The sequence below is a fragment of the Alternaria arborescens genome (assembly GCF_004154835.1).
Source record: "Alternaria arborescens strain FERA 675 chromosome Unknown contig_47, whole genome shotgun sequence".
NCBI lineage: Eukaryota > Fungi > Ascomycota > Dothideomycetes > Pleosporales > Pleosporaceae > Alternaria > Alternaria arborescens.
Genome location: NW_021167902.1, coordinates 22,560 through 49,268, shown reverse-complemented (window position 1 = coordinate 49,268; position 26,709 = coordinate 22,560). Strand labels below are relative to the sequence as shown.

The 26,709-nt window shown below is 51.6% G+C and overlaps 11 protein-coding genes across 11 annotated transcripts; 5 read left to right on the top strand and 6 right to left on the bottom strand.

Moving 5' to 3' along the window:
* Positions 1 to 3,037: 3,037 nt before the first annotated feature.
* AA0111_g11289 (hypothetical protein) lies at positions 3,038 to 4,063 on the top strand (the record flags this gene model as incomplete). The annotated part of the gene is made up of 1 exon (XM_028645136.1): positions 3,038 to 4,063. The coding sequence occupies one exon, from the start codon at positions 3,038 to 3,040 to the stop codon at positions 4,061 to 4,063; it is 1,026 nt and encodes a 341-aa protein (XP_028501132.1).
* Positions 4,064 to 5,496: 1,433 nt separating this feature from the next.
* On the top strand, positions 5,497 to 5,811 carry AA0111_g11288 (hypothetical protein; the record flags this gene model as incomplete). The annotated part of the gene is made up of 1 exon (XM_028645135.1): positions 5,497 to 5,811. The coding sequence occupies one exon, from the start codon at positions 5,497 to 5,499 to the stop codon at positions 5,809 to 5,811; it is 315 nt and encodes a 104-aa protein (XP_028501133.1).
* Positions 5,812 to 6,193: 382 nt separating this feature from the next.
* AA0111_g11287 (hypothetical protein) lies at positions 6,194 to 6,595 on the top strand (the record flags this gene model as incomplete). The annotated part of the gene is made up of 1 exon (XM_028645134.1): positions 6,194 to 6,595. The coding sequence occupies one exon, from the start codon at positions 6,194 to 6,196 to the stop codon at positions 6,593 to 6,595; it is 402 nt and encodes a 133-aa protein (XP_028501128.1).
* Positions 6,596 to 7,507: 912 nt separating this feature from the next.
* AA0111_g11286 (Glutamyl-tRNA(Gln) amidotransferase subunit B) lies at positions 7,508 to 9,443 on the top strand (the record flags this gene model as incomplete). The annotated part of the gene is made up of 3 exons (XM_028645133.1): positions 7,508 to 8,701; positions 8,751 to 8,977; positions 9,026 to 9,443. The coding sequence occupies 3 exons, from the start codon at positions 7,508 to 7,510 to the stop codon at positions 9,441 to 9,443; spliced, it is 1,839 nt and encodes a 612-aa protein (XP_028501129.1).
* A 425-nt stretch (positions 9,444 to 9,868) lies between these two features.
* AA0111_g11285 (hypothetical protein) lies at positions 9,869 to 12,459 on the top strand (the record flags this gene model as incomplete). Its single annotated transcript, XM_028645132.1, has 3 exons — positions 9,869 to 10,459; positions 10,529 to 12,040; positions 12,115 to 12,459. The coding sequence occupies 3 exons, from the start codon at positions 9,869 to 9,871 to the stop codon at positions 12,457 to 12,459; spliced, it is 2,448 nt and encodes an 815-aa protein (XP_028501130.1).
* Positions 12,460 to 13,167: 708 nt separating this feature from the next.
* AA0111_g11284 (hypothetical protein) lies at positions 13,168 to 13,732 on the bottom strand (the record flags this gene model as incomplete). The annotated part of the gene is made up of 3 exons (XM_028645131.1): positions 13,168 to 13,546; positions 13,613 to 13,644; positions 13,697 to 13,732. The coding sequence occupies 3 exons, from the start codon at positions 13,730 to 13,732 to the stop codon at positions 13,168 to 13,170; spliced, it is 447 nt and encodes a 148-aa protein (XP_028501131.1).
* A 324-nt stretch (positions 13,733 to 14,056) lies between these two features.
* On the bottom strand, positions 14,057 to 17,236 carry AA0111_g11283 (Uncharacterized protein; the record flags this gene model as incomplete). Its single annotated transcript, XM_028645130.1, has 3 exons — positions 14,057 to 14,140; positions 14,195 to 15,375; positions 15,424 to 17,236. The coding sequence occupies 3 exons, from the start codon at positions 17,234 to 17,236 to the stop codon at positions 14,057 to 14,059; spliced, it is 3,078 nt and encodes a 1,025-aa protein (XP_028501124.1).
* A 613-nt stretch (positions 17,237 to 17,849) lies between these two features.
* On the bottom strand, positions 17,850 to 18,525 carry AA0111_g11282 (hypothetical protein; the record flags this gene model as incomplete). Its single annotated transcript, XM_028645129.1, has 4 exons — positions 17,850 to 18,182; positions 18,310 to 18,339; positions 18,394 to 18,433; positions 18,491 to 18,525. 4 exons carry the CDS (start codon positions 18,523 to 18,525, stop codon positions 17,850 to 17,852), a joined length of 438 nt encoding a protein of 145 aa, XP_028501125.1.
* Positions 18,526 to 18,823: 298 nt separating this feature from the next.
* On the bottom strand, positions 18,824 to 19,441 carry AA0111_g11281 (hypothetical protein; the record flags this gene model as incomplete). The annotated part of the gene is made up of 2 exons (XM_028645128.1): positions 18,824 to 18,838; positions 18,971 to 19,441. 2 exons carry the CDS (start codon positions 19,439 to 19,441, stop codon positions 18,824 to 18,826), a joined length of 486 nt encoding a protein of 161 aa, XP_028501126.1.
* A 2,043-nt stretch (positions 19,442 to 21,484) lies between these two features.
* Positions 21,485 to 23,235, bottom strand: AA0111_g11280 (Ammonium transporter; the record flags this gene model as incomplete). The annotated part of the gene is made up of 4 exons (XM_028645127.1): positions 21,485 to 22,053; positions 22,107 to 22,698; positions 22,749 to 23,077; positions 23,166 to 23,235. The coding sequence occupies 4 exons, from the start codon at positions 23,233 to 23,235 to the stop codon at positions 21,485 to 21,487; spliced, it is 1,560 nt and encodes a 519-aa protein (XP_028501127.1).
* Positions 23,236 to 25,842: 2,607 nt separating this feature from the next.
* AA0111_g11279 (hypothetical protein) lies at positions 25,843 to 26,674 on the bottom strand (the record flags this gene model as incomplete). The annotated part of the gene is made up of 2 exons (XM_028645125.1): positions 25,843 to 26,511; positions 26,585 to 26,674. 2 exons carry the CDS (start codon positions 26,672 to 26,674, stop codon positions 25,843 to 25,845), a joined length of 759 nt encoding a protein of 252 aa, XP_028501098.1.
* Positions 26,675 to 26,709: the final 35 nt, after the last annotated feature.

The following is a 26,709-nucleotide window of genomic DNA, read 5'->3' as shown; positions in this document are numbered from 1 at the left end:
GTAATGGATCGGTACTGGTGTTCGTATTCTGCGTATGCAGGTCGGAGACGGTGACTTCATGCTTCGCAAAGCTGGACAGGCTGTAATGGACGGCTGCAAAATGTTATAAGAGGCTTATGTTCCCGCTATGACATAATTTCACGAACTAAGATGTCTAATGAGGGTCGACTTACAGAAGAGTTTGTGTTGGCATTGCTCATTGTGGACATTGACGAGCCCGCGAGCAAGGCCCGGCAATGAGGCACTAGCAGATAGCAAGAAAGAAGCAGCAATGCTAATGCGTAGAAAGATCACGATAGGAACAGTAATTGGATGAAGGTATGTCTATACAGAGTTGAGATGAGTCAATTTCTCTATTAGGAATCAGATAACACACATTTGGAATCTGTCCGTGAGTTTATATATGGAGTTTTTGCTCGTGCACCTCGACAGATTTGGTTTGCGTTTGGGAAACAAGTCCGCCGAGCAACTTGGCAATATCAAGAAACACAACCGGTGAACCATTTCTGTTGATACGTGCATTAACTGTGCAGACTGATTTACAGAACTAAAGACAGTCTGGAGGTGGTTGTCTTCATGTGATTGGGTCGTGCTCTCGCGTGTAGTGTAACACAACATATGGGATGAGTTTTTACTGGTCAGCTATGATTCTTCGTCTATCAACACCATGAGCGTCAAGTGCAGGAAATCAACATAGCGGAATGCCGTCACATCATGCCACGACGCGCAATCATCAACGAAACCGGTGGTACGTCGTGCAATGCTTGGGTTTCCTTCCCAAGTGCCGTTGTTCCGTTGGTTTATTAAGTCTCCACAGAATGTCGACCTATTAAGTACTCACGTCTATCTTCATCCCACACAACAGCTTTGGCACTCTAACGCATCTTCGTTCTTCTGTAGGTCTTGCCTGATGCTCTATGGTGTAGTGCACAAAAGTAGAACAACCTCGCCTTCTGTTATTATACTTACGAAAATTGCATGTCTGTGGCGATATGCCAGTTACATTTCCTGGTGTCATTCATACCGATGTACTAAATTTCCACTTGACTACTCACATAACGTCCTCACCTTCTCTACAACCCCGTCCCTATCGCCCTCAACACCCAAACAATCCAGAAAATCATAACTCATATACTCCCTCCTCGGCACCCTCGCCCTCCAACACAGCCTCGTAGTATGATATCTCATCTTCTCCTTCCAGACTGCATCCTCACTCGTCCCCCACCTCGCCTGCCCACTGCCCATCCACGTATACTTCAGGCCATATCTACCATCAATCTCTAACACTGACCCGTCCTCCTTCCGTAACCCCAATGCTCTACATGCCTCAATCTGATCCTCCAAACCAGGCCAATCGGGCAACAAATCCTCTCTCGTTTCGAACTCAAGATTGACCTCCTGGCAGCTACTCGGTAGAACCAAACTCGCCACCGTCTCTGCAAGTCGTTGTCGTTCCTTCAATTCGGCGAGTAAAGGCGGAAGGAGGTAGGCGCATATCGTCCAAGTAATCCTCCTCCAGCGTAGATGGCTTAAGAGGAACTTATTGAAGTTGGACGCTTTCAGCGCAACGAGGTTATCGTGGAGATGGTACAGTTCTGCGCCTCGCTGCTTGGTGATATGGTGGAGCCAGATGTCTCCGTTGTACAACCATGATGTACTGCCTAGGTACCGGAAATGGTGTGTGGAACTGCGCAAGGAGATTTGGTGGGCTTCGACATAGATGAGGCGGCATGTTAGGAGCAGAGCTGAGTCTATTTTGGTACGGTGCGTGTGTCGGGGGCGGTATAGTGGTGAGATGGAATGGGTGTCGATAGGGCGGGTGGGATCATGTTGTTGAGACAGCACGTGTTGGTAGATTGTGAAACGGATTTCTGCTGGCAGGACGGCGAAGAATAGAGATTGGAGCTGAGGGTGAGACGTTGATGGTGTCAGGGCGGCAAGGTCTCGACGGATTGCTCGCGCGGCGCGTTGCCGGACGTAGCGGTCTTTGGGTAGAGATTTTGGCTGTGGCATCTTTTGGTCGTTGTTGTCTTGGTGTACGTTGAATGTACGTTATTGGCTATGACGTCGTCCGGTAGGCCAATGATGGTTACACGTGACAAAACCTATCTTTACCATGTGAATCTTATGTAAGCGCCCTTATCATGCCAAAATATATCTCTTTTGATGTTTATGACCAACGTCTTGGCGCATTAGAAGCAAGATTGCTGCGTATCTGTCTGGCCGCAGATCTCCCGGTGCAGATGAGGTTCCGCTGAGGGACGTGCACCAGCTATCGAGCTTTCTCTCAAACTCGACTTTCACTACCCCACTTCATCGTTCACCGCATACGTAGTGGTCTACGACGATTCCATCCAAAAGACAGAGAAAGGTACTCGCACTTCACTTACAGCAATGGTTCCAGAGCAGAGCTTCACCAGAGCTCTGAGCACAACGGAACAAATCGGCTGAGACACGGGCCTCGGGTGTCTACAAGACTATCTAATCTTAGCGGGCATTGTGAACTGTCTCTGCTCGGACCTACTCGGAGACATGATAAAAAGACGTAGGCCCACTAGGCTAAGTCTAGGGCAACAGTCATATATACAGAAACTGTTACCTACAAACGCCTGCTCCAATGACTTTGTTACCGGAAACAAATGGCTTGTAGCCATCGACGCCAGCTTGCTTTGTGAGATAATGACTTATTCACAGTGTATAACTTCGCCAAAGGTTTGACTCGATGTCGCCTATAACACTGTCGCGGCAGGCAACAATCTCAAATCCTTTCACCTTGCGAACTATTCTCACACAAGGTCGCTGGCAGCTCGGACGGGATATATACAAAAAGCAATTACAGGTAAAGTCACTACACAGGGTGACTTGTGGACCGATGTCAAGGCAACACGCAAATGCTGGCCTGCCTATAACTAAAGGCCTTTCAAGTTCTTCCGGACTCAACAACGACTCTCGACTCAACTCCCACCCACTACTTTCAAACTCTTTAAGCAAGTCCATCAGTAAAGTCGGGATCCAAAACCTTGGTCAAACTACCACAATGGCTCCCCAACCAAAACGACCAGTCCTGACCAGCACGCTATCTGCCTTGCTGTCAACGGCCACACGCTCTCGTGCTACCTCAAGGCCGGCACTACCCACTGATCTCAACGCCGTCCTAGTCAAGTACGGTCTTACCCATCAAGACCTCAAGAAAATCGAGGATGTGCTTATCGACGTTGCTACTGAGGCAGGTAACATCATGGTGGCTGCGGAGTACTCCCTCGTCATGACAGCCCAGACCAAAAACAACACGTCTGACCTTGTCACCGTGTTCGACAAGCAAATTGAAGACATGGCCGAGGCGCGCTTGCAAAAGGCCTACCCGTCCTTCTACTTCCTCGGGGAAGAGACGTTCAAGGCTGGGACCAAGCTGGCCGACGGACCAACATTCGTGGTTGACCCGATCGACGGCACCCTAAACTTCACACAGGGTGTCCCCAATTGCGCAATCTCACTTGCATTAACGCTCGATAAGAAGCCTGTTGTCGGTGTTGTGTTCAATCCCTTTCGAGGGGACATGTACCACGCAGTCAAAGGCCAGGGCGCGTTCTTGACAAGGCCTACCACGGGGAACACGGTTAAGCTTCCTGTTCAGCAGAACCCGAAGCCAATGCCGTCACTCAACTCCTGCTTGGTGGCTGTCGAGTGGGGTAACCAGCGCAAGGGCCCTAACTGGGCACTACGCACTTCCGTCCATAACGTCCTTCTGACGTCCAAAGATGAAGGTGGCGCGATGTGCAAGTCGGTACGATCTAATGGCTCCGCAGCATTAGACTTCTGCTATGTTGCACACGGAATGCTCGATGCATTCTGGGAAGGTGGAGTTTGGTCTTGGGACGTGGCCGCTGGATGGTGTATCCTTGAAGAAGCTGGCGGAATCGTCGCGAGTGCTAACCCTGGTGATTGGGACCCAACGCTCGAGGGTCGTCTGTACTTCGCTGTGCGCAATGCTAAGCCTGAGGAACAGAAGGCTGTAGTGGAGGAGCTTTGGGGATTAATGGGTGATCGCAAGTTTGTGTTTTGAATGTAGTTCTTGGAGTCTTCACGGTAGATCAGGTTCTTCATGCTGGAAATTATATTTAGAAATCTTATACACTTTGACACTGAACAGCGTTTTGTACAAGTATCAAACCATACAATGAACGACGATATCCTTCAGTGAAAAGCAACGGAAACTTGAAAAACTTGTCCCTTGCTTTCTGCCCCCTAATCCAAGAGCAACATACTGTGGACTTTCCGTAGTTCATTATAAACTCTTTCCGGTGAAGCCTTCGGCCATCGCTGCTTCTACTTAGCAGCGCATTAGTTTAACTGTTCGAACATTTGTGTACCTGTTTATCGCACCTTCTGCGTCAGTACAACGCTCATTCTTTATGTCCTGGAAAGCACCAGTACCCGTGTCCTAACATGTACAATCAGAGAACGCCAGAGCAACTGCACACCCTAGTCTTGAGGTAGCTACGACAGGCACTTACTTTCTCATCCAGCGTGAGATCAAAACAAACGTCCTCCATCACATCTCCATCACAACATACCTCTACGCATGATCATCAAGCCTCAGCGAAGCATCATTTGGTATCACACCGTTACTCTATAACATATCCTCATTGCCACTGCGGCATACTGTTCGTTAGCACCACACACATCACCTCAACTGCATTGCCCTAGAATTCGACACCAGTGCACTTGTACGGTGTGCAGCCTCTACAGACAACCCTCACTATACATCACCTTTATCATTTCGTACCCGACAACTACATCACCACCCTATCGGACCATAACTACAATCCATGCAACCTTGCACTGATTGGGTACATGCCATTTGACGTTCGACCTTACAACAACCCAGCTCGACCCAGGCGCCGCACTCACTCATACCGGCCAAGTGTCATTCACAAACGCCGCACCATCTTCGACCAAGGCCACAACCCCAGAACACACTCATACTCTGGCAGGCCACTCACTTCGCACGAAAGACTGCACGTTGCTCGTCAGCGGCTCCGCAAGTTCGAGAAGACACGTTCTCGAAAGGTGCAGAGGAAGACTTGGGTCCGTAACGGAATCTCATCTTCTCCAAGCACGCTAGACAAATTTCGCCTCAAATTGAAGAGAATCTTGAGCGGCAGATTCTGAGAATCGACACGCCTAGATCGGAGGACTAGAGTGTGTTTATGAGCACGACTGCTACTTCTGTAACAAGTGCTGTGTCTTGTGCTGCACTCCCAGCTCCAACCCAAGGACAGGGTCGGACACTCTCGAGCTACAGACCGGCACTTATTAACCCACTTGAACCCCGCGAGAGAAGAAGAATCATCGAAGAGCGAAGACAACGCAAGCTCAGGCGCCTCGAAATCAAGGCTGAGAAGAAAGCAAGCCGGAAGTTGAAGAAGGGACTACGCGCTAAGTTAGCCGATCTCTTGAGCATCCTCCGTCTGTGGTAGACAACACCACTTTTTCATGTCTTGTGCCGCATCCACAACCTGTGGGGTTAGTTCTTGTGCGACATCTGCGCCTGCAGTCACAAGCACTGTTTCCGGTACTTCTAGCGTACTATCTGGTTTCGGACAGAACCATCCCGCTTCCAAGCTCACTGAAGAGCAAAAGGAGGCGCTGAAAAAGAAGCAAGAGGCACGCGAAGAGAAGAAGCGACAGGAAAGGGAGATCCGATACAGAAATTGGGCCGACACCAAGGCCAAACTCTCCGACGCGACTAGCAAGAAGGCCAAACTTCGTCTATACGCAACCTTGCTGAGGCTAAGACTTCACCTCTAGGCTTGAAGTTAGTTTATGGCAGACTGTGGTAGCTATAGTGCCGGCGATTGTGGCGGCAGCAGCTCATTTGGAGACTCGGGTACTTCTAATTGTTACACCTCTCATCACGCAGGAGACAGCGGCGGCTACTCCATAATAACAGGCGACTCGGGGACTACCTATTACAATCTAACGCCTGAAGAGGTAGCGGAGCGTGAATGCAAGGGGAAAGAACGACAAGAGAAGAAACAACAGCGAAGAGAAGCCCGAGCCGAGGTCGCTGAATCAGTCAAAGCAAAACGTAACGAAGCCATAAAGAAGAGGGAGAAGATCCGGTTTGCCGTGACGTGGCTCACGCTCAAGCTTCATCTTTGAGCTGCGCTACTGTATCTTCAGACTCTGAATGGATTCTTTCTCGGTATCCGCAGATTGTGGAACGATATCAACGGCAGACTGTGGGACTGCATCGGGAGGTGATCACGGAACGACATCTGGACACTGCGGAGCCGTCTCGGGAGACGATACTGCAGGTGACTGTGGTGCCAGTTCGGGGCAAGATCACTCAATAGAACGTGACTTCACGTATACTGACTTTGCCCCCGGACCACAAGCGGCCGCTGCAGGCTCTTCAAGTCCTCCGGGTCCTCAAGCACTGCCAGATACTCGCTCACCAGAGGAGATTCAGGCGCAAGAGCAGCAAGCAGAAGCCAGAGCGCAGAAGAAGAGAGAAAGGAAAGAAAAAGCAAGAAAGGTGTTCAACAGCGTCAAAGCTGTGGCAGAAAACATTGTCAAGGGCAAGTTCTGAGACATCAGCCCGCCTCTTGCGCTGCGTTCTGGGTTCGCATATCTACCAGCAGGTTTAGGCTCAAGACCTCCTGAAGGTTGCACGTATGGGGGCAAGTGCTCGCAGTAGTCGTAGTGTGCGATTCTCTCACGATACAAGCCATCACTCTGAGGCCGACTTCAGCCTTTGGCCGGGAGTTTACGTCCATCCTGGGCAATTCAAGCACGCCTCCGACAAGGCTAGCGAAGAGGAGGCGTGGCAAAGGTGTCGCACTCGTCTGAAGAGATTGAAAGCTCGTTTGCGCAAGAAGACAGACAGACAAAGCCAGTCGCATGGCAAACGTCGATAGTTCCGACGTTCCTCGCCCTAACGAGGCTGAGCACACCTTCTTTCAGAATGTGACCTGCTATGTCCACATATACGCGCCAACGACTTTGCATGCAAGCACCAGAAGTGCAGTGCCGGAGACGCGTGCGGCTGTTGGAAGTTCATATCAGTCGGAATCTCCCCAGTCGGCGACCGAGAACCCATTCACAGTCGCATCCAACCTCTACCTTATCAATCTTGAGCGAGCGAAGCGAAGAAGGCCGGGGAAGAGGCAAGCTCTCCTTGAGTGGTCCGATTAGAAAGCTCCAGAAGTTACTTGACAAGGTAATCTAGAGCTGGTAACAATCGGTCGTCGTAAATGCGGTGCTGCAGAGGCCATACTGGCAAACCTCGTCGACCTCGACGGCCTTTCGGCCGGCGTCAAGATATTTTCGACTGGAATAAACGGCGCGAGAGATTCTGGCGCTGGCGAAGAATTCATGTCCTGGCGTTGAAGTACTGGGTTGATGATGTCGCTCGTCGCTGACCCACGGCCACTCGGAAGTGAGCACAGACCGTCCGCAACAGTGCAGGGCATTGGAACTGCTGCTCGCCAGACTCCACGCCATGTTCGCCCGCACTACCCGCAATACCCTTGCGACAGCCTCGAAACAGCCGTACATATGTCACTCATGTCTGCGCCGAGTCAGGCAGTCTCAATTGGGCGCTCTACACCTGCCAACGCGTCACACGACACGATCTCTCCAGACTGAGACGCAGCCACCACCGCCTCAAGATGGCACCGCCTTTCGCAAACTGCTGAAAGACGCCGCAAAGCAACAAAAGAAAGACAAGAGCGCCTCTGCTGGCTCATCGAAGTCTTCGAAAAAGGGCAAAGATGCACGGCTAGAGAAGTGGGAGCTGACGGTCGGAATTGAAGTCCATGCCGAACTCAACACCGCGCGGAAGCTCTTCTCCAGTGCTGCGACCTCGATCAGCGAATTACCAAACACTCATGTCTCTCTATTTGACGTCGCATTTCCTGGTACTCAGCCTCACTTCCAGAAGGAAACCCTCCTCCCCGCCCTGCGCGCCGCTATAGCCTTCGATTGCGAGATTCAGAACAAGAGCAGCTTCGACCGCAAGCACTACTTCTACCAAGATCAGCCCGCTGGATACCAGATCACACAGTACTACGAGCCTTTCGCGAAGAATGGAAAAATCACCCTCTACCCCCATGACTTTCCGCCTGGTGCTGCCCCGCAACCAGAGCCCTTCGACATCGGCATCAAGCAGATCCAAATGGAGCAGGATACCGCAAAGACTGTGCAGCAGCCTCCTTCGACCCACCTACTCGACTTCAACCGTGTCTCGCATCCTCTGATCGAAATCATTACCCTCCCTCAGATCCACGATCCCACAGTTGCAGCCGTCGTCGTTCGCAAAATACAAAACATACTCAAAGCTGTCAATGCCTGTACAACGGGCATGGAATTGGGTGGGCTGCGTGCCGACGTCAACGTATCCGTTCGTCAACGCGGAGGGGAGTCTTCCGAAGCTAGCCACTCATACTCTGGTGTTACAGGGTTAGGCCAGCGGACTGAGATCAAGAACTTGTCAAGCACGAAGGCTGTCGAAGATGCCATCATTGCTGAACGTGATCGACAGATTGACCTAATTGAAAGTGGCGGTGCTGTTGAGGGCGAAACACGTGGATGGACTCTTGGAAGCAAGACCACCAAACGTCTTCGAGGCAAAGAAGGCGAGATTGACTACCGCTACATGCCGGATCCAGATATTGCACCTGTCTTTATCGGACAAGTAAGCCTTGCCTGCAATAATGATGCGAACGTTCTGCTAATCGTTTCAGGACCTTGTTGAACACCTCCGAAATACCCTACCAAAGCTCCCCGATGTGACTGTTGATCTACTCGCAAACATCTACGGGCTCACCACCAAAGACGCCATCACACTCCTCTCTCTCGACGACGGCGAACGCTTGGAGTATTTCGCAGACGTTGTTCGCTGCCAAGTAGAGAGTGAGCAGGTCGAGAAGGATGTTCCGTTGGCATCATTGGGCAAAACCACCGGGAACTGGTAAGTTCGTCAACTGTGATGTCATAACTCAGGCTGACTCCTCTCAAGGGTGCTGATGGAGCTTGGCTCTCTCTTTCAAGATGAACCTTGGGATCCCGATCGAGTTCCAGCCGACTATCTTGCTAATATCATTTCACACGTACGTCGTAGAGAAGTCACATCGCCATCCGCAAAACGTCTGCTTGCCATCAAGTTCGAGGGCGACCCACGCAGCGCAACAGAAGTCGTACATCAAGAGAACCTTCTACTGCAGCCACTAAGCCAAGAAGAGTACGTGAAGTTAGCGCAGACGCTGCTAGAAGAAAAACCAGACATGGTGAGAGACATCACAGAGAAGGGTCAGGTGAAGAAGGTAGGGTGGTTCGTAGGACAGATGGTGATTAGAGCTCCGGACGGCAGTGTTGAACCAGACAAGGCTAAAGAGGTACTGTTGAACTTGCTGGATCTGGGAGAAAAGACAGAGTAGTGTTGTGGATACCCTAATGAAACACATCCTCATGATCGGTGCGCACCGCATACGTGGCTTATGTGATTGATGGCTGTAAGGGTCCAATGGGCGGGTAAGAATTGCAGAGCCCACTGATGCTTTGTATTTCGAGGAAACTAAACTGCCAACTAACACACGAGCAGTGGGATGCCTTCTCTCGGTTCCGAACTACAGAAGCCACAGTGTACAGTGGTAGCCCAATAATTAGATAATCGGACCCATTCCTGGAGCAGGAGTCGCAAACGCGACACATTTCTTGCTGATCTACGACCTGGATAGACAAGAAGACGTCGTGCCATCACCTCAGATTCAGCATCCGCAGTTCTGCACATTTGAAAGGTCAATGAAGAAAGCGTGTGAGCGACGACCTCCGCAGTCCTTTCCATAGGCCCTCTTCTCCCACAATGTCTCCCCAACCAACGGCTCTCTACCTCGCCCGCATCCGCGACCGCATCGCCGCTATCCGCGAGAACACAAATATAAATGCGACTTCCTTCAAGACCATAATTACCAATACCGTGCGCCGGGACAGTCTGGGTCGCCGAGGGGAAGCCGCTCGCCAGACACTTGCTGCATCCTTAGGTGAGTACTATGACGGATCGGAGGAGTTAGACGGTGACCTGAGGGATCTAAGTCCAGTAAAGGGACAGTGGAATGGCTGGGATGAAGAAAATGGAGAGCAAGACTGGGACGTGAGGTCCGATAGTATGGAGCCCCTGAGAGATAGAGAGAGAGAAGAAATCGATGACGGCGATGACGAATACGAAGAAGAAAGAGAAGACTGGGAACTTGATATGGACAGAGAGCATGAGTGGTATACGGAGACTGACCGCGGTATGAGCTTGGAGAGCCTTATCGCAGAAGAGAGGTTCGTGAATGGAGAGGTGGAGAGTGAAACTTATGTCGCTTATCACAGTATGAATAGTAGGGCGATGAGGAAGACGAGGTTGCATGAGGTAGAGAGGATGTATCAGAGTGGGGGAAGGTATTCTACGGTACGTCATTAATTCGTGAACATCTCAGAGGGTGATGGTACAGCAACTGATACTAACTGGGATATGTAGGTCAATAAGGCGGAAAGACGCGAGATACAAGACATGCTCCAAAAGTATAGCGAGGAAGTGCCGAACTTCAGAAGACAAGATGACGAGGACGACCTTGTTTCAAACCCCTACCCGGAAGACGACGACCTCATACCACTTACCTATCAACCCAACCACGGATCACTTCCAGCCCTCATCAACACTAACAAAGTAAATACAAAACCCTCATCCGAACTATCAATATTGACAAACCTTTACCCCGAAGACGCTCCAACCACCCAACCCCAACCCCCTCCACCCACACAATCTCCACACTCCATCAATCGCGACACCACGCCTTCTACGAACCGGTCCTATTTCCCTATATACCCTTCAGACCGTACAATATCGCCCATCACACCGTTCGTCGCATCGCGCCACATCCCATTCCCCGTCTCCCCCTCATCAACAAGAAGTCACGTATCATTGCCCTTTCAATCGGACGCCTACGCACACAACAACGATGTAGTAGTAAGAGAATATCCTCTAGGTCATCCTTACTACGATATGAACCAACAAGAGATCCAGGAATACTGGCATGACCTGCGAGGTTATAACACGGAGAGTGAGCGGCATCTAAGGCGAGGGGAGGCACCCACGAACCGCAGACAATGCTCTGCATCCTCGCCCGTTCAACACCGTGATGAATGTGTTCTTGGATCCATAGGAGGGGAATATGAACACCATGTAGGAGGTGAATTGGAGGGCGAGAGAGGGGGACAGGGTGGTGAGAAGAAGGTGAATATAGTGGGACGATTGTTAAGCACTCTCACATGTCGGCCTGGTGCCGTTTCGCCTGACGATGCTGCTGTCCCCGTCAAACATGACCAGACTGTCGGAATGGTATCTATCGTACCAAGAAAGTATGCGATGGCTTTTCTGTCTAGGAGGACGAATCAGACGCAAAGGAAGGAAGAAGACGGGAGACTCAAAGAAAGACTTCTCGGGTTGCAAATACCTCCGCCTCACGAAAAGATGACACGGGATACTGGAAATAGCAGTGATGTTAAAGAAGAGGCTCATCAGATTCCAAGAGCTAAGAGAGGACACGAGGACAAACAGTCAAGGCCGAAGCCTCGAATCGTCAATGTGGGAAGTCAAACGCAGGGTGTTATTGGCCCGCCTGTTGACCTCTCGAAGATGATACAGCGCGCACCCGAGAGCATCAGAACGTCGTCGCCATTACCCGGATCAGATGCCGGGCCTTCGGGAATTAGGAGGAACATCGAGCGTGTACCTAGACAAGCACATTCGGACTCGAGCTCAAGTCTCAGCGACCGTTTGCGGCAGACAAAGCTTGAAGATTTACCTCTCCGCTTTGGAGCAGCAGAGGAGATACGTAGTCTGATGCTTACTCTTGAAAGAGATCAGAATGGGCCAACCGATCTCCCGGTTCAACATGGAGATAGACTGTCGGGTGGTTTCAATTCAACCACTGAACTACCTGCTAGACAAGCAAACGAACTACCTGGTGGTTTCTCACGCCCAGAAAACGTAAGTCAGAATCCCACACAACCCGACCTTTTGCTCCTCCTCATTTCCTTTCCTGAATTAACAACACCCATCAGTCCACCATACCCCACAAATCCAGCTTCTCCCCCTCCCCTCGAGAAACCCTACAACGACACTTTCATACGCAGCGCCAAGCCAACAGGCAATATGCTCAGCGTGTCCGCGCTGCCAAATCACATTCGAGCAATCTCACGTTACCACCGAATTTTTGCGCACCGGAGATGCATGCTAGTTCGCCGTCTAATTCACAGGAGCCAAGTCGCTCCGTGAAGGTAGTCAGTGCTGAGGATACTGATGGCATGAATTTGGTGGAGGAAGACGATGATATGGAAGACGACGTTGGCATGGATAACAGTACTGAGAGGCGGTACGATGAAAACGAGAATGGTTTTCCAATATAAGAAGCTAGTATTGATAATAGGGCAAGCATTGGGAATCCTCGATGTGAGGTGACGACTAAAGCCATGCGAAGTTTTGATAGAGAAATTACACTTAGAATCGAGTGAAATGCTGAAAATGTGATTGAGTGATATCTGTGTTGCCTACTGTATTGTACTATCCAGCACATCCAAACAATCGTGTGCAATCATTGGCATAAAGTGATCGACAGCACGATTGCTGTGGATATGCGTCGCAAAGTCGTGATCAAAGTGATTTGCAATCGCAAGCCGTTATCATTGAATCAGCGCAGGTAGAAACAAGCGCGAACGCACTGTCCACAGGATCAACGAGTAGGTCTAGAAATGGTCAGAAATGGTCAAGAATACTAGACTTGTGATGGTTAGCACATCATCCAAGTTTTCACATCACAGCACACAGCGCAAGAACATCACAACATCACCAGAGTACGCGACAGCCGAACGATAGCGCCGCCATCCAAGCACCACATGGTCCAGACATCGCATGAGCGAAAAAGCCACCAAAGGCCAAAGGTTGATTCAGGAATGGTCATATTGTCTATGAAACATTCCTCAGCCACCACGCTGAACGCAAGTCTACGCAGACCTGTAGGGTATACTGCGGACTTGAAGATCCATCCCAATCATTGCCGTTATCCTTTTGTATGATTCCGAGACGCCTTATCATGCACAATCGTATCGTGGCGCTATTTATGCGACGAGCTGAACGACACCACCGGCCTCCTTGATCTTCTTCTCAGCCTCAGCGCTGACGTAGCGGGCGCGGACGACGATGGGGACCTCGGGGAGACGGCCCTTTCCGAGGAGCTTGGAGTAGCCGTAGTCGAGGAGGTTAAGGACGGGAGCGTTGCCACCCTTCTTGGTGAGGTACTCCTCGCGCTTCTCAACGGGGATGAGCGACCAGAGCTTGTCGAGGTTGATGACGGGCTTCCAGAACAGGTTCTGCTGCTTGTGGAAGTACCTCATACCAATCTTTCCGAAGTAACCGGGATGGTACTTGTCGATGTTGGTGCGGTGGTGGTGCTGACCACCGGCCATACCACGACCACCGGGATGCTTGCGGTGCTTGCTGTTCCATTGTTAGCGCTTGTCGCATCGCGCAAATTCGAGCCTAAATCTCGCAGGTGTGAATTACCCGACACGTCCGTGACCGGCGGAGACGTGACCCTATATATTGTATTAGCAATTGATATAATTGTAGGACGAGTACGTGACATACGCGGTGCTTGCGGGTCTTGGTAAGGCGAGTAGGCATGTTGACTTGACTGTTGGGTTAGTTACGTTCGAGCGGAAGCTGAAAGTTCAAGGCGCTGTTTTGTCTAGGTGGGTTGAAAATCGCAAGCGAGGCGCGCTAACATCGGTATAACCTTTCGCCGATGGTCACATGAATGGCATCGTCTCTCAACCACCTGCAATGCTAGAGGTAGGAACATCAAAACCGACGCCAGAGAGAACGTTGAACTGAATAATTTTGTTTGGTGCTTCAGATATGCGTTTGCCATTCCTTTGTAACAATGTTTACCGAATCCTCGCTTTCGCTATGCAATACACACTTATTCATCGACGCCAATTTGCTTCTCTAACCCCAGTATGGTGTCCGTAGACCCACAAACGTCGAACCAACACCGTCGCCTGAGTCTTCCTTCTTGCGCTGTCCTGCGAGCTGTTCAAGCATTAGCAAGATTGTTCCGCAGTGTTGAACTTCAGATCAAATTACCTCTAGTTGGATATGCCTGTGGACATGCACAAGCCAGTCAACATAGCTCTGCGCCTCATTGTTTCGGTCCTCGTACAACAACCTCGCAAACTCATACTCTGCACCGTCAAGACCTTGTCGCGCGAGTTGTATTGTGAGCGCCTTGGAGGCTCTTGTACCTTCTAGGTATTGCAGAATATTCCGTACTTGAGCATTGAGGTGCGTCTCGAGAACAGGGAGAGTGGATTGGAAGGGATCGAGCGCCTTCAAGCTATTGTTGCCTTCGCCGAAGAGGTCTTCTAGCAGGTTGGGTGAGACTTGCGTGTGTAGCCATAGTAGGCATATTTGGCCGTTGTCTACAATGTATGCGCCGCCTTCTTCAACCTTGGAGAATGATGCGCGTATGCTTTCGGGCATGACAAGATGGCCCTTTTCGTTTGCGAAGCCATCACGCGCATCGAGGTTGTGAATTGCAATAATTCGAGGGTAAAGATATAATGACATCTCCAGCGGTCCCATCGACTTGATCATCCGCATGTCATGGACTCTCCGGTCGGTGGGCTCCTTGCCTCCTTTGAAGGCTCTCGATTTGATCAGTCCAAGGATGTACATGCCGAACTCTTTCAGGTTCTCCGGTAGCACAAGCTGGCCTGGTGGGTTATTGCCAGTGAAGTTCTTCCTGTAGCCCGCAAGAATGTCGACAGTCTTCTCCGTCAGCGCTCCCCGGATCTCCTTAAGATTCTTCTCGGTCATGCGAGCAGCAGCTTCCTTAGCGATGATATTCACCACAGCATCTTGGTCGACAAACTTCATGCATTCGCCAGTGTTTGGGCTGACACTAGCCACGATGTTGGTGCACCGTACTCGTCGCTCACCGTTCGCAGCCGTATATAGGAGCGCGCTCTGGAAGTGCGCATCAAGCTTGGGATCCAGTTTGCCATCGTAGCTGAACATGACGCCGATAGCCTTGTCAGCGTCGATGACTCCAAATTCTAAATCGGCGCCAAAAGTGTGGTGATAGAAGTTTCCGTGATAGGCAGAGACCTGCAGGCCATTCGAGCAGCGAACCTTCATCAGCGCTTGATATCCGGTTTCTCGTGTGACTGTGTGCTGAATCTCCTTGGACAGCTTGAGCGTATCCCTTGGTGAATGGAAGTTGGGGTAGTAGAACACCTCTCCACCAGTTGCAGCGGAAACGTGACCTAACATGTGTTAGCAGGTAGGACCTATCAGAGAAATTCCTGGCTTACCAATTGTTGCAATGTCAAGGTAACCTCCGCTTGGTGCTGCAAGGAAGAAATCCACACCAATGCCGTTTTGCACCATCTTCTCGGCAACCTTCTTGAAACCAGGATGTTCGGTCTGGAGAAGTTTCTTCTCGGCATCGGTGTTCGATGCGTTGCCGTCATCACGTAGCATCAGTCGACCAGGACCCCAAGTGGGAAGCGCAGCCAAAGAGCATACTATCTTTCCACCGGTGGCTGACAAGGCTGCTACGGCAGAGTTCAGAGTGGGAAGCAGGGCCGGTTCAGGATTCTTGACTTCGGAGAACATGTTGGGTAATTGTGCGAGAAGCGATGTAATGACAGTCTTGGACTCCACAGGATCGACGAACAAGCCTTCGCTAAACGGTAAGAAGGGATCCTCAAGATCGGACATAACCAGCATCTGAGCGCTCGTCAAATTAGCATTGAGGTTGTAGAAGTGCATCTCCTTATCGAATGTCACGATGCCGACTTTGGCGCCCTTTGGTATGCGAGTCGCGGTTTCGCTTTCCTCTCCATCAGCTCCTGACTCGCCATAAAGTGCTTTCATGATGCCCTCACAGAACCCATGAAGGAAGCCACGGTTTACAGCCTCCGCAGTCACGTCAACCAGGAACAACCACCGTAACCCGACGGGCTCCTTCGACCAGTATTCCTTGGGCACCAGAAAGTCGACAGTGCCTAGAGTGAGCTCTGGACGCTGTAGTCTGTCTATCCGGACGCCAGATTGATCTGTAGGCGCAAAGTATTCACCAGGAACGTCTCCCGGGTAGGTACACAAGTTACACACGACCTTGTTTCCACCAGCCTTGAACTGCATGAAGGGATTGATGTATGCTCGACATCTTGCACACCTTGGTGGCCCCGTCTCACCAAAGTCCAGTACAGGTATAGGTTGCTCTCCTTCTTGTTGAGGGGCCAGCGGTTGTAAAATCATGCCAAGCGGTAGCGAGGTCGCAGAGAGGGCTTGCGCAGTAAGTGGAATGTTGTTCATCGTCAATCGGGCAAACTTAGGTGAAGAATTGCCCTGGTCAAAGGCGACGAAGGGGACCGTGGCGGGAGGTGGCAGGTGGTGCTCCATGGTTGGGTAAACATTTTCTAGGTAGTATCTTGCTGGCGCATCTCGCGACTTCGGTATGCTAGGTATCTGCTCGGGGTCTACACGTCCTTGAGCTGATCCGACCGCCGCTCCTCCAGTCTGGTGTGGTGGTGCTGGCGTTCTCGCAGCATACTGCATGGGCGAAGCTTGCGCTCCAGGAGAGAAGATGGGGTTCACGGGCGCAGGAAACTGGCTCATAGCGGGGGTAATCTGGGGCTCCATCCATTGCGCTCCTCCAACTTGCGGCGAGTTCTGGTTTAGGAACTGTGAGGGCGTACCATTCTGCGGCGAGCCAGCAAATGGTTGTGAATTCCCCCCAGGCCCCTCGAGATTATGATATGCATGTCTGTTCTTCTTTTTATTCTTAGGCTGTGCTGCTTGGTCCACACCCAATCCGACTGCCCCCATCTGCCCCGCGAGGTTGTTCACATCTTGGTCGCCCTGGTACTGCTGTTGGCCCTGCAGAGCCGTCTGATCCGGGAAGTAACTTTCCTGCTGGGCTGGCGCGCCGTATTGCGCTGGCGTGCCGGCGTACTGATTCGGGGGTGGAGCCATCGCTGGGCTTCCCGTCTGTTGGTAGCCAGCAGGGCTCGCAGCGACTGGTGGGCGCCACGTGTTGGGCTCGTCTTGCCTGCCGTTTGCATTCGGAGGATTTGGAGAGCCAGTGCCCATGGCGTGGTACCCGGCGAAGTCGGACATGGTCGCGGCGCGGGGATGTTGCGGAGGATTCGATGGACGGGACGATTCGAGGCGGGTCAGGCGTGTGGCGGAGGAACAACGGGGCACGGAGTGGTATTATAAGATGACCATATCACGGGGCGGGCATGCTGGGGTGAATGTGTGCACAGGCGAAGGGACAGATCTCGAGGAACCAAGGTTGATGATCTGTCTATTTTCTAGACCTCTACTTCCATCGAAAGAGCGCGTCCGTGCGCGCTTCCACATGCAAGAACGAGACAGGGTCCATTCACTCGCGTGTCACCAGCAGACTCGGAATGTTTCCGTCGAGGAACGGTGCGGTCTGTATCATCGAGGGCGACAGTATATACAGATCATCTCCACTGTTCATCCAACGGCACAAAACCTTCGTACCAATAAACATTCAAGTATACCAAAAGTGACCCGTCGGGAATCACTTGGCACTTCAATTGCCTGTGCAATACCTCGCGGCGGGACCATGTATATAATATCCCTGGGTTATCCCTTAGCACCCCATAGGTACTCATACCGCGCGCCCTTGGTGTATCGGTCGAAGTGGTCCAGACTATGAGCTGCGGCCGTTTACCATATTCATGATTTGACTCTCCGTGCCTTATTCCAGCTTATCCAGGTGTGCCAATCGCGTCAACACAACCTGTTTGCTCGTCTCTTCGATCTCGCCTGCCAGGAACACTTCGTCGAGGATCGCATACACCTTGTAGAAGTTGAACACCAAATCCAGCTCACACACATTGCCAAAGAATGCATCTAGCACCTCCACAAAGAAGTGGATAGCTTCTAGATATGCCAGTTCGTTATCATTTGTGTCGACGCATGCGCAGAAGAAGAGGCCAGCGTATCGGCGGTATATGATCTTGGACATGTTGCGGAACTCGACGAAGTTGGATTGATGTTTTTGGTCGCGGGGCGCGATAAGGCGGTGTACCTGTAACGAGTCTTAGTCTCATTTGGAATATCGGTATGTGAAGGTTGGAGGATGGCTGCTCGGAGGAATGGTAGAGGGAGAGAATCGCTGAGGTGGATAGATGGGTATGTAGGAAGGTGTCGCATACCTCGCCCTTTAGCTTGATCTTCTCCTCATCCTACACAGTAATTAGCGACTTCATCTACCAATGAACTTTGACGTCTCGACTTACACTGTACGGCGCATACCACTTCGCCAACCGCGTCTTCCCTCTACACGGCGCAACACATTAGTCTCCGCCCCCCTTCCAAACCAACATACGGACTTACTGCCTGTTCTGAATCAGAATAAACGAAAGCACCATCTTCGCAGTGTGCCTCGTGGAATCAGGCTCGGCGCGCTGTAGGAAGAAAGAGAGAGAGAGAGAGCGCAGGTGTGACAATGACGGCAAGCCGCGTGCTTCCCTGCAGCGTTCAGGGCTCACTTCCTGTGAAGGGAGCTGGCTCGTGCGCGGGACAGGCACAGGTCCATCCCTGCAGGAACGTGGGCGGACGGAAGTCCACTTTTTAGCCGCAACACATCGTAACGGGGTTTTCCTTTGTCATGAGAATGCAGCATTTTGCAATTTGCATAGGCTTATTTGTTTGGCACATATGGTAAACTTATGGGTTGTTGACCTGCGAAAGCCCGAGTAAGTGAACAGAGGCTATGTTTCACACTGAACAAGACTGATAACCCACCCCTCTACTTTGCACACGATGCAATGGAGCAAAACCTTCTATCAACATGTCTGAGTCGTTTAGCCTAACCTGGTCCTCAAATTCCGTTGTCACGTGTCTCGGAACCATAGGTTTTTGTCCAACATAGTTCTTGTCAGTCGTACTGTGCACTTTGGAGCGCGACTTGACGCGTCGATATCGTGTTCTGCTAACCAAAGCTCTGAGAGAGCCTACAGTTGACGTGTCAGAATGAGTTGATAGAGGTGTGTTACCTGGACGATCAAGAAGAGTTGGGTCGATGGTTTCCATGGCTACATCGCCATCGCTGTCTTTCTCATCTGAAGTGTTACCGCCCTGTCCCTGTGTCTTGTTCTTCTCCATGGTATTGGAAAGCTGACTGGCACCGCGTTCACCAGCACTTTTCCGGCGCTCCGCGCTTGCTAGGAGTGTGCCCCAAAAGTCGGTCTTGTCCGCCTGCCTCGGTGTGTGTATGTTACCACAGTTCTGGCGCGTGAGTGTGCTTCGGGGCATGAAATTGACAGGAGCAGTTAGTGACGGCATGGAGTTGACTTCGATACTAGGGAAAGACGTTTCGACAGGTGTGTGGATACCGAATCGCTTACCCCAACGACACTCGGATGGGTAGTCACACGTGTTCCAACAATCTTGCTGCCTTGGGAGTTTGTCCTGGCTATCTGCCTGTGAACCTGTATATGCTATGGCCTTGCATTTTGGGCCACCTCGGCGCCATCGACCCACAACCTTCCAACCGGAGTAATCAAACTCACTGGCGCAGGCGCGATGTTTCCGGGATTTACGTGGGCTGCTGGACTTTTGTACAGACTTGACGGTGGTAGCACCGCTGCAAAAATGGTGCCCATCCTCGAGACAACGTCGTGTCACGCCTAGGCGGTAGCTATGACGGCATTGGTGGCACTTCCACATCCATGACAAGGGACTTGTTGGCGCCTCGATAGGAGGTTTTGGGTAAACTACAACGCTTTGTTGATTCGTCTTCTCATCTCGTTGTCGATTTGGAAGAACAGGTGTGAGAGGCGTGCGCGGAGAAAACGGCGAAGGTGGTATGGAGAGAAATGAAGGCTTGAAAGGTGCTGCAGAAATGCGGAGAGGATTTCGCAACTGATGGTAAGGCATCTCAGGTGTTTTCGGGGTTTATTGGGCTCTTCACTAAAAGTGATGGGTGACCACGATATCTGCAGATAACAGTTGTTCGTTTCAAAAGATCTTACAGTGGTTGTTGCAAGTAGATCGTTCGTGCAAACTTGATAGAAACACGAGCTTCACTAGCTTCCACCATGGAGCAAAATCTGTCTTTTCTACAGGCATCCCTAATGTCAGGTGCTGTCGCAGCCTGAGCTGCGCTACTTCTTTGAAACATGGGCGAAGAGTTGTGATGGGCGTTGACAAAGCTGTATTCGACAGTGGCCTTTGTTATCGCAACCCGGTTTTACGCTATGGTGGTCTTGTGCAAACCACACGGCGGTTCCTTTGTCTGATTTACTTGCCTCGAAGATCTTTTGCTAATGTCACGGGCATGTCTTCGCTTTGTTCACTTGAGCATGCGAACAGCATAACATCGCCTTGTTAGCGTGTTCCATCCCTTTACTTACTCGAAGCCGATGACTACATGTCTTATTTCTAATTCTGGATCACACCACTAGATGCTAAACCAGCTCTTAGCCGGTGGTGGAGTTGTGCGGAATCCACGTATATGGCAGGCATCTCGATCTCCACACAAGGCACAGCCTCCCCCACACCCACCCGCCCCTGCGGGTACCTATGCTTACCCAGAGATAAGGTCGCAAACGGCGCGATTTTCAGATCGGCGAGGTATGGTAGTTCCCGTGCTTTAACATTTGGTCTTGGGATCGAGACCAGTGAACGTCGGGAGACGAAGCCAACAAGCTTGGCATGAAATGGCCGCGGTAGCTGGACCAGTGAACTTCCGTACGTAGATAATGGATGTGATATGAAAGGCATGCAACCTTCTTAAATGTTCCTTGATGTTGAGATAAGGAATGGCTGGCGTGTTGGCGATATCGTGACGGGCGGTGAGCATCAGCGATTCCTACGACGAGAGTCTGCATCAACCTACATGGTGCATCTGTCATGATTAGCTTCGGTGGTAGCGCGGTGCTCTGACATCATCTTACTAGACAATCCGGGGTTCAATAAACATTGTCGATCGCCGTCCTGGAGGAGCGGGAAAAGATAAGGAAACATGGAGAGTTGGCTTGGCACAATTGCATGGTAAACGCCTTGCGACCAAAGAAGTAAGTCAATCAGGCTCAGATTGATAAGGAAGCTGGGCGCTGCGTCCAATAATGTTCCGAGTGCTTGAACATCCTTTGGATAGTCTTGTAGGAATTTGAGATAAGCAAGTGAATATGTTGGCGTAGTATGGTGTTCAGTGTATCCATTCTCGAATTATGTACAATACATGGGTAAAGAAAAACTAGTCGAAGGTCTAAAGTATATGTCAAAAAGCACAGCTCAAAGACGGGAGCGCAAGTGGTATCTCGAAACAGTTTTGACTCAAAAAGGTCGCAAGCAACAAATCCAAATCTGCAATGCAACAAAAGCTTAGGTTTGAACCTGCTTCTCGTGCTCAGAGCCCATGGCCATAGCATGCCTGTCGCCTGCAATGCCGGTGTGCTCGTGGCCTGAGCTGTGTTCCGAAGGTGCCTTGCCCTCAAGCATCTGGCTGTGCTGGGGAATACCGTGACGCTCGCCTTGGGGTACAGAGTGCTCGCCATCGATTGGCTCGCCCTTGGCGGGTGTCCATGCGAGGTAGTCACGGCGGACCTCGACGTAATCGTAGGCGAATTCACCGAGCTGGTCGTCGTCCATACCGAGGAGCTCAGCCTCCTCAGATGCGCGAAGCTTGAGGCCGGGAATCTTGTCGATAACGAAAGCGAGGATTGCGGAGACGACGAAGGAGTAGGCGGTGACGGCAACGATGTAAGCAATCTGCTTGTAGACTGCGGCTCCCTCACCAGTGATGGCACCAGCGGCAAGTCCGTTGTTGACACCGTCAAGACCGATGATGTAGTCGGCACCGAAGATTCCGTTGAAGAAAAGGCCCCACATTCCAGCGACACCGTGCTCAGCGAACACATCGAGGGAATCGTCGATCTTAATCCAGAACTTGACTAAAGTTGTGTTAGCGAGCAGTACGCGAGCGGGGTTTTGTAAGAATACGTACTCTTGGTAGCAAAGTTAGCAACAATACCAGTAGTGATACCGAGGATAACGCTGGCCCATGGAGGCAGGAAACCAGAAGCGGGAGTGGCAGCGACAAGTCCGGAGATGACACCTGAGCACCATCCGACCATGGACCACTTGCGAGCTAGGCGCCAATCGAGGAGAACCCAAGTCATGGCGGCAAACATGGCGGTAAGGTTGCTGTTCCAGCACGCCATGACAGCGCGAAGGTTGGCACCGAAAGCGGAACCACCGTTAAAGCCCAACCAACCGAACCATAGGAAGACAGTGCCAAGGGTGATCAGGGAGACGTTGTGAGGGCGGAAGTTGAGCATCATCTTCTCCTGACGACGTCCGAGGATCATGGAGTAGGCCAAAGCTGTGCAACCGGAAACGATCTCGACGGGACCACCACCAGCGTAATCAAGTCCACCCCATACGAAGAACCAGCCGTTCGAGTTCCAAGCCCAGTATGCGACGGGGCAGTATACGATCGTGGCCCAGAGCCAGATAAAAACCATCATAGGGATCAAGCGACCGCGCTCAGCAACGCAACCGACGACAATGGCAGCAGTGACAGCGCAGAATTGCATCTAGAGACGTGTTAGTGCATGAGATCACAATATGATGATGTTTGCCATACCTGGTAGAAAGAGTACAGCAGCTCAGGAATCAGAGGACTACCTGGGCTGGGAGCACCAAGGACACCCTTGAGACCGAACTTGTCAAGGTTTCCGATGAAACCGTTTGTCGAGGGGCCGAAGGCGAGCGAGTATCCCCAAAAGTACCATTGGAAAGTAATGACGGACGCGGAGAACATGCAAGCCCAGATAAGGGAGAGGGCGGACTTTCTTCGAGCAAGACCGGAGTAGAGGAATGCGAGACCAGGAATCATGATCAACACCATGGCCGAGGCCACGAGAATGTAGGCCTGGTCACCCGCGGCGTACCATTGGTTAAGGTTCTCGGTGACTGAGGTTCACTGGTTAGTGTTCTGGTTGCGCAAGATGCGTGTTGCGCTCGGCACGTTCGCAAGTAGCATATGTGAACTTGTACTCACGAGAATCACCACCAGTGATATCATCGGTGCCATTGAATTGGGCCGGAGGGCCGATCCATGAGTACGACATGGTGGGCGTGTCCTAGGGGATTGACGGGGTACTAAGGATATACGGGGTCCTTGAGTACTATGGGGAAGGAGACGGTTCCACGGTAGGGCCTATGGAAGGGGAAGAGAAGGGGATTAAAAGCTGGATCGGTGCCAGTAATATACGGCTGCTACAGGGAGAAGTCGGAAGCCCTACTGTAGATTACGGTAGATGCGCCGGGACCTTTATGGGTGGAACTTGCTGTACTACTCTTATCTATCCTGGTCCACGGGCCAACACTTGAGGCAAAATAGACGAGGGTACATCACCCACAGCCGCGACCGTCGTGGGGTTCGCGTTAGATCCAGCCATGGAGCTTTGTTCTTTTTCTGCCGCGATTGATCGCACCGCTGCGTCATTGCTGCTCCTAACGATCTAACGCCTTATCTCGCCGCTCGCGCAACATGCAAACATGTGACGGAGAGGCGTAGCAGATAACGAGTAGCACCCACACCGGCGGCCACGTCGCGTCTGTCTGTAGGGACAGGCCTCGCAGCGGCGCCTCTCTGGCATGGGCTCAACATGAATTCGCATATGCTATTGCAGGCAACTCCAGTTTCATCCGGGGCGGAAGGCTTGGCGAGTGGGTGGTCAATGTTGCGTGGTGTCAATTGCATTTCTGGCCAAAGATAAGAAGTCGCTGTTGCCCAATCAGCGCCCACCTTGGATGCTGCGCACGCTAGCTGCTTTGGGTGCCGCATCTTCGCCGGCCGCCCTGCGACGCGTTCTCACTAGACACCAGCGAACGCCACCCCGTCCCTGACGATTTGTTTATGCGATTCACGTACGTTGTGTGCGATAAGACGACCACGGCGGTTTGGTCGCCATGCCCCTCGCGTCTAGTGCTCCTCACCTCAGAGTCTCGCGACATCAATCCACGACACGACAGTCGGGCGAACATCGGGCGCCCAACGAAGTTTGAGAAACCCAATCTTTGGGTTTTTCTGGTCTTACTGTTGCGACACGGCGCTACTTACGCACGCTCTGCAGAAAGACCGCGGCGTGCAAAATCCGGCTATGGTTGAGCAGATCGAGACACCCGTCCGACCAGCCTGCATCTGTGGTTCTTCGACTGACCGGCCAGTAACAGGTACCCACACGGTCAGCAGTCTAACCTCGTCAAACGCCCAAATTGGGACTATTTTCAGACGATTCTCTCAGTTATTTCCAGTGAGCCGGGCTACTTGCCGGAGAGTAAAGACTATCAGACCCTGTTTCCCGATGGCCATGTCCTCGCGCGTGCTAAAGGCGACCTGGATACGCCTGTCAACAACGTGGACCGCCATCAGAGAAGCAATGCAATCAATGCCCTTTGTCTCTGTGTCTCCGCGGCTGACACGAAACAACGTCAAAGTGGCATAAGCAGCTGAAGCCGTTGTGTTCTTTTGCACCACGAGCCGTGGGGCGTGGCAGGAGTAGGGCTCAGCTGCATGTCAGCCTCCCGTACCCGCCCGGCGACCCTTGGCGGCAAACTGTCGCGAAAGCATGTGAGTCTGCTCCCCAGAAGCGAGGCGGTGGGGCTCGTGGCCGCCGTGGTGGGCTCGTGGAGAGGCCGATACTGTAGTACATCCTTCTGGCGTGGGGAAACTGGAATTGGACACAGCAGCATCGTTGGCTCTCACGCGACTGTCCACTTTCCACAATATTTCACACCCTTGATTGATATTCCGCGCCAGCATTATTGACGTGTGGGATTGCACTTGTTTATCTTGAATGTATCGCAGGTTGTGCAATTCCAGCACGTTTCTAAGGATGCGAAAACGCGCCGGGCCAATGACGGCGCTCCGAAGCCGGAGCCCTGACTACGCGTCTGAAGTAACCTTGGATAGGATCATTGGTGCATCGCGCCCTATCAATTCTCCGACCGGTCCTGTTTCGCTGACGCCGGAGTATATGTCTTATAATGATAGCTTGGTGTAAGAGCGCGTCAGCTTGGCTGCTCCTTTTGCTCTCTCATTGACGTGTGCCCTTTTACTATCGCGCTGGGCAATACTGTTGGCGACATTGAAAGTTCAGTAGACACGCCGACCTAAAGATACTACGCAGCAAGTTCGCCTTCGATCGCCGTTCGTTCCAGTGTCATGAACCGGCTGACTAGTTGGGAAGAATCTCGAATTTTACATTTCCACAATTATACACAATGCACACTTTACGCCCCACCCTAGGCTGTTTCTCGAGGCGCCTGTGCAACAGAAGTAAGTCTGCGGTCGCACGCAGTTCTCCGTCGGATGACGAACAGCAAACGTGCCGAAAATATACACATTCCACAATCAATACGTCGCATAACAGTCGACCGAGTCTTGGTGTAGCACAAGCCTAGTTTGTGCAAGTCACGGTCGTTGCACCACGCTTCGTTCTTTCGCCTGAACGCTGGACGATGACCATGACGAAAGCACAAAAGGATTGGAAGATAGCCGTTCAGTTGACTACTCGCATAGTTTCTCGTAGACTGCTGAAGTCTGTCAAGCTGTACCACAGTAAGCTCTTCAGCACTCATCGGGGCAGAAGCAGCATCCTTTCCCGACCTAGAAAAACGCTTCGTCCCAGATGGTCCGGCAACCCTCTTCTCTAGCTAGTCGCATCGCGTAGCTAGACCGACGAACCGCCATCTATCGAGATGTTTTGCCCAGTGATACTTCTGCTCAGCGCCAACACTCTAACCTGATCCGCACAATCTTCCACCGTAGCCAACCTCTTCAGCTTGGTGTTGTTGATCGCAGCATTACGCTTCGCTTCTGGAAACTTGAGCCCCCATTCTGTGAGTAGCATACCCGGACTAATGCTATTCACACGAATCTTCGGCGCCAGAATGACAGCAAGACTCTTTGCAAGATGAATCTGCGCTGCTTTGGTAACAGCATAAGGAACGCTGCTTCCACTAGGCTTCACACCCGCCACACTCGCTGTCGAAATAAAGCATCCTTCGTTTTCGGCCAAGGCATCTTTCGCGGCATATGCCAGCCACATGTGCGTTTTCACATTCATGGTGAAACATTTGTCCCAGTCGTCGTCATTGACTTGCTGCTCAATGTCGGTAAAGGTCGTCATGCGCGTCCAGCCTGCGTTAGAAACGACGACGTCCAATCGGCCCATCTTTTCGATTGTTTCTTTTACAAGATTTTGGACTGATGGTTTCGAGGACATGTCTGCTTGGATCAGGTGGAAGCGTGGGCTTGCTTCTGAGGATGGGCCTGGTATGGATGATAGTTCCTTCATGAGAGATTGTGCCCGATCCGAGTTTGATGAATAGTTGATTACCTAGGTGATGTTAGCTACCACTCTCAGTCTCCAAACATGGGGAAATATGTGATTCAAGGCGTTTTAGACATACCACACGGAAGTCTGGCGCAAATACTCGTGCTATCTGTGCCCCCAAACCTGCCGAGCTGGCTGTGATCAATGCTACTTTTGTGGTCGCCATAATGGGTTATTGATGATACAAGGAACAAAGATACC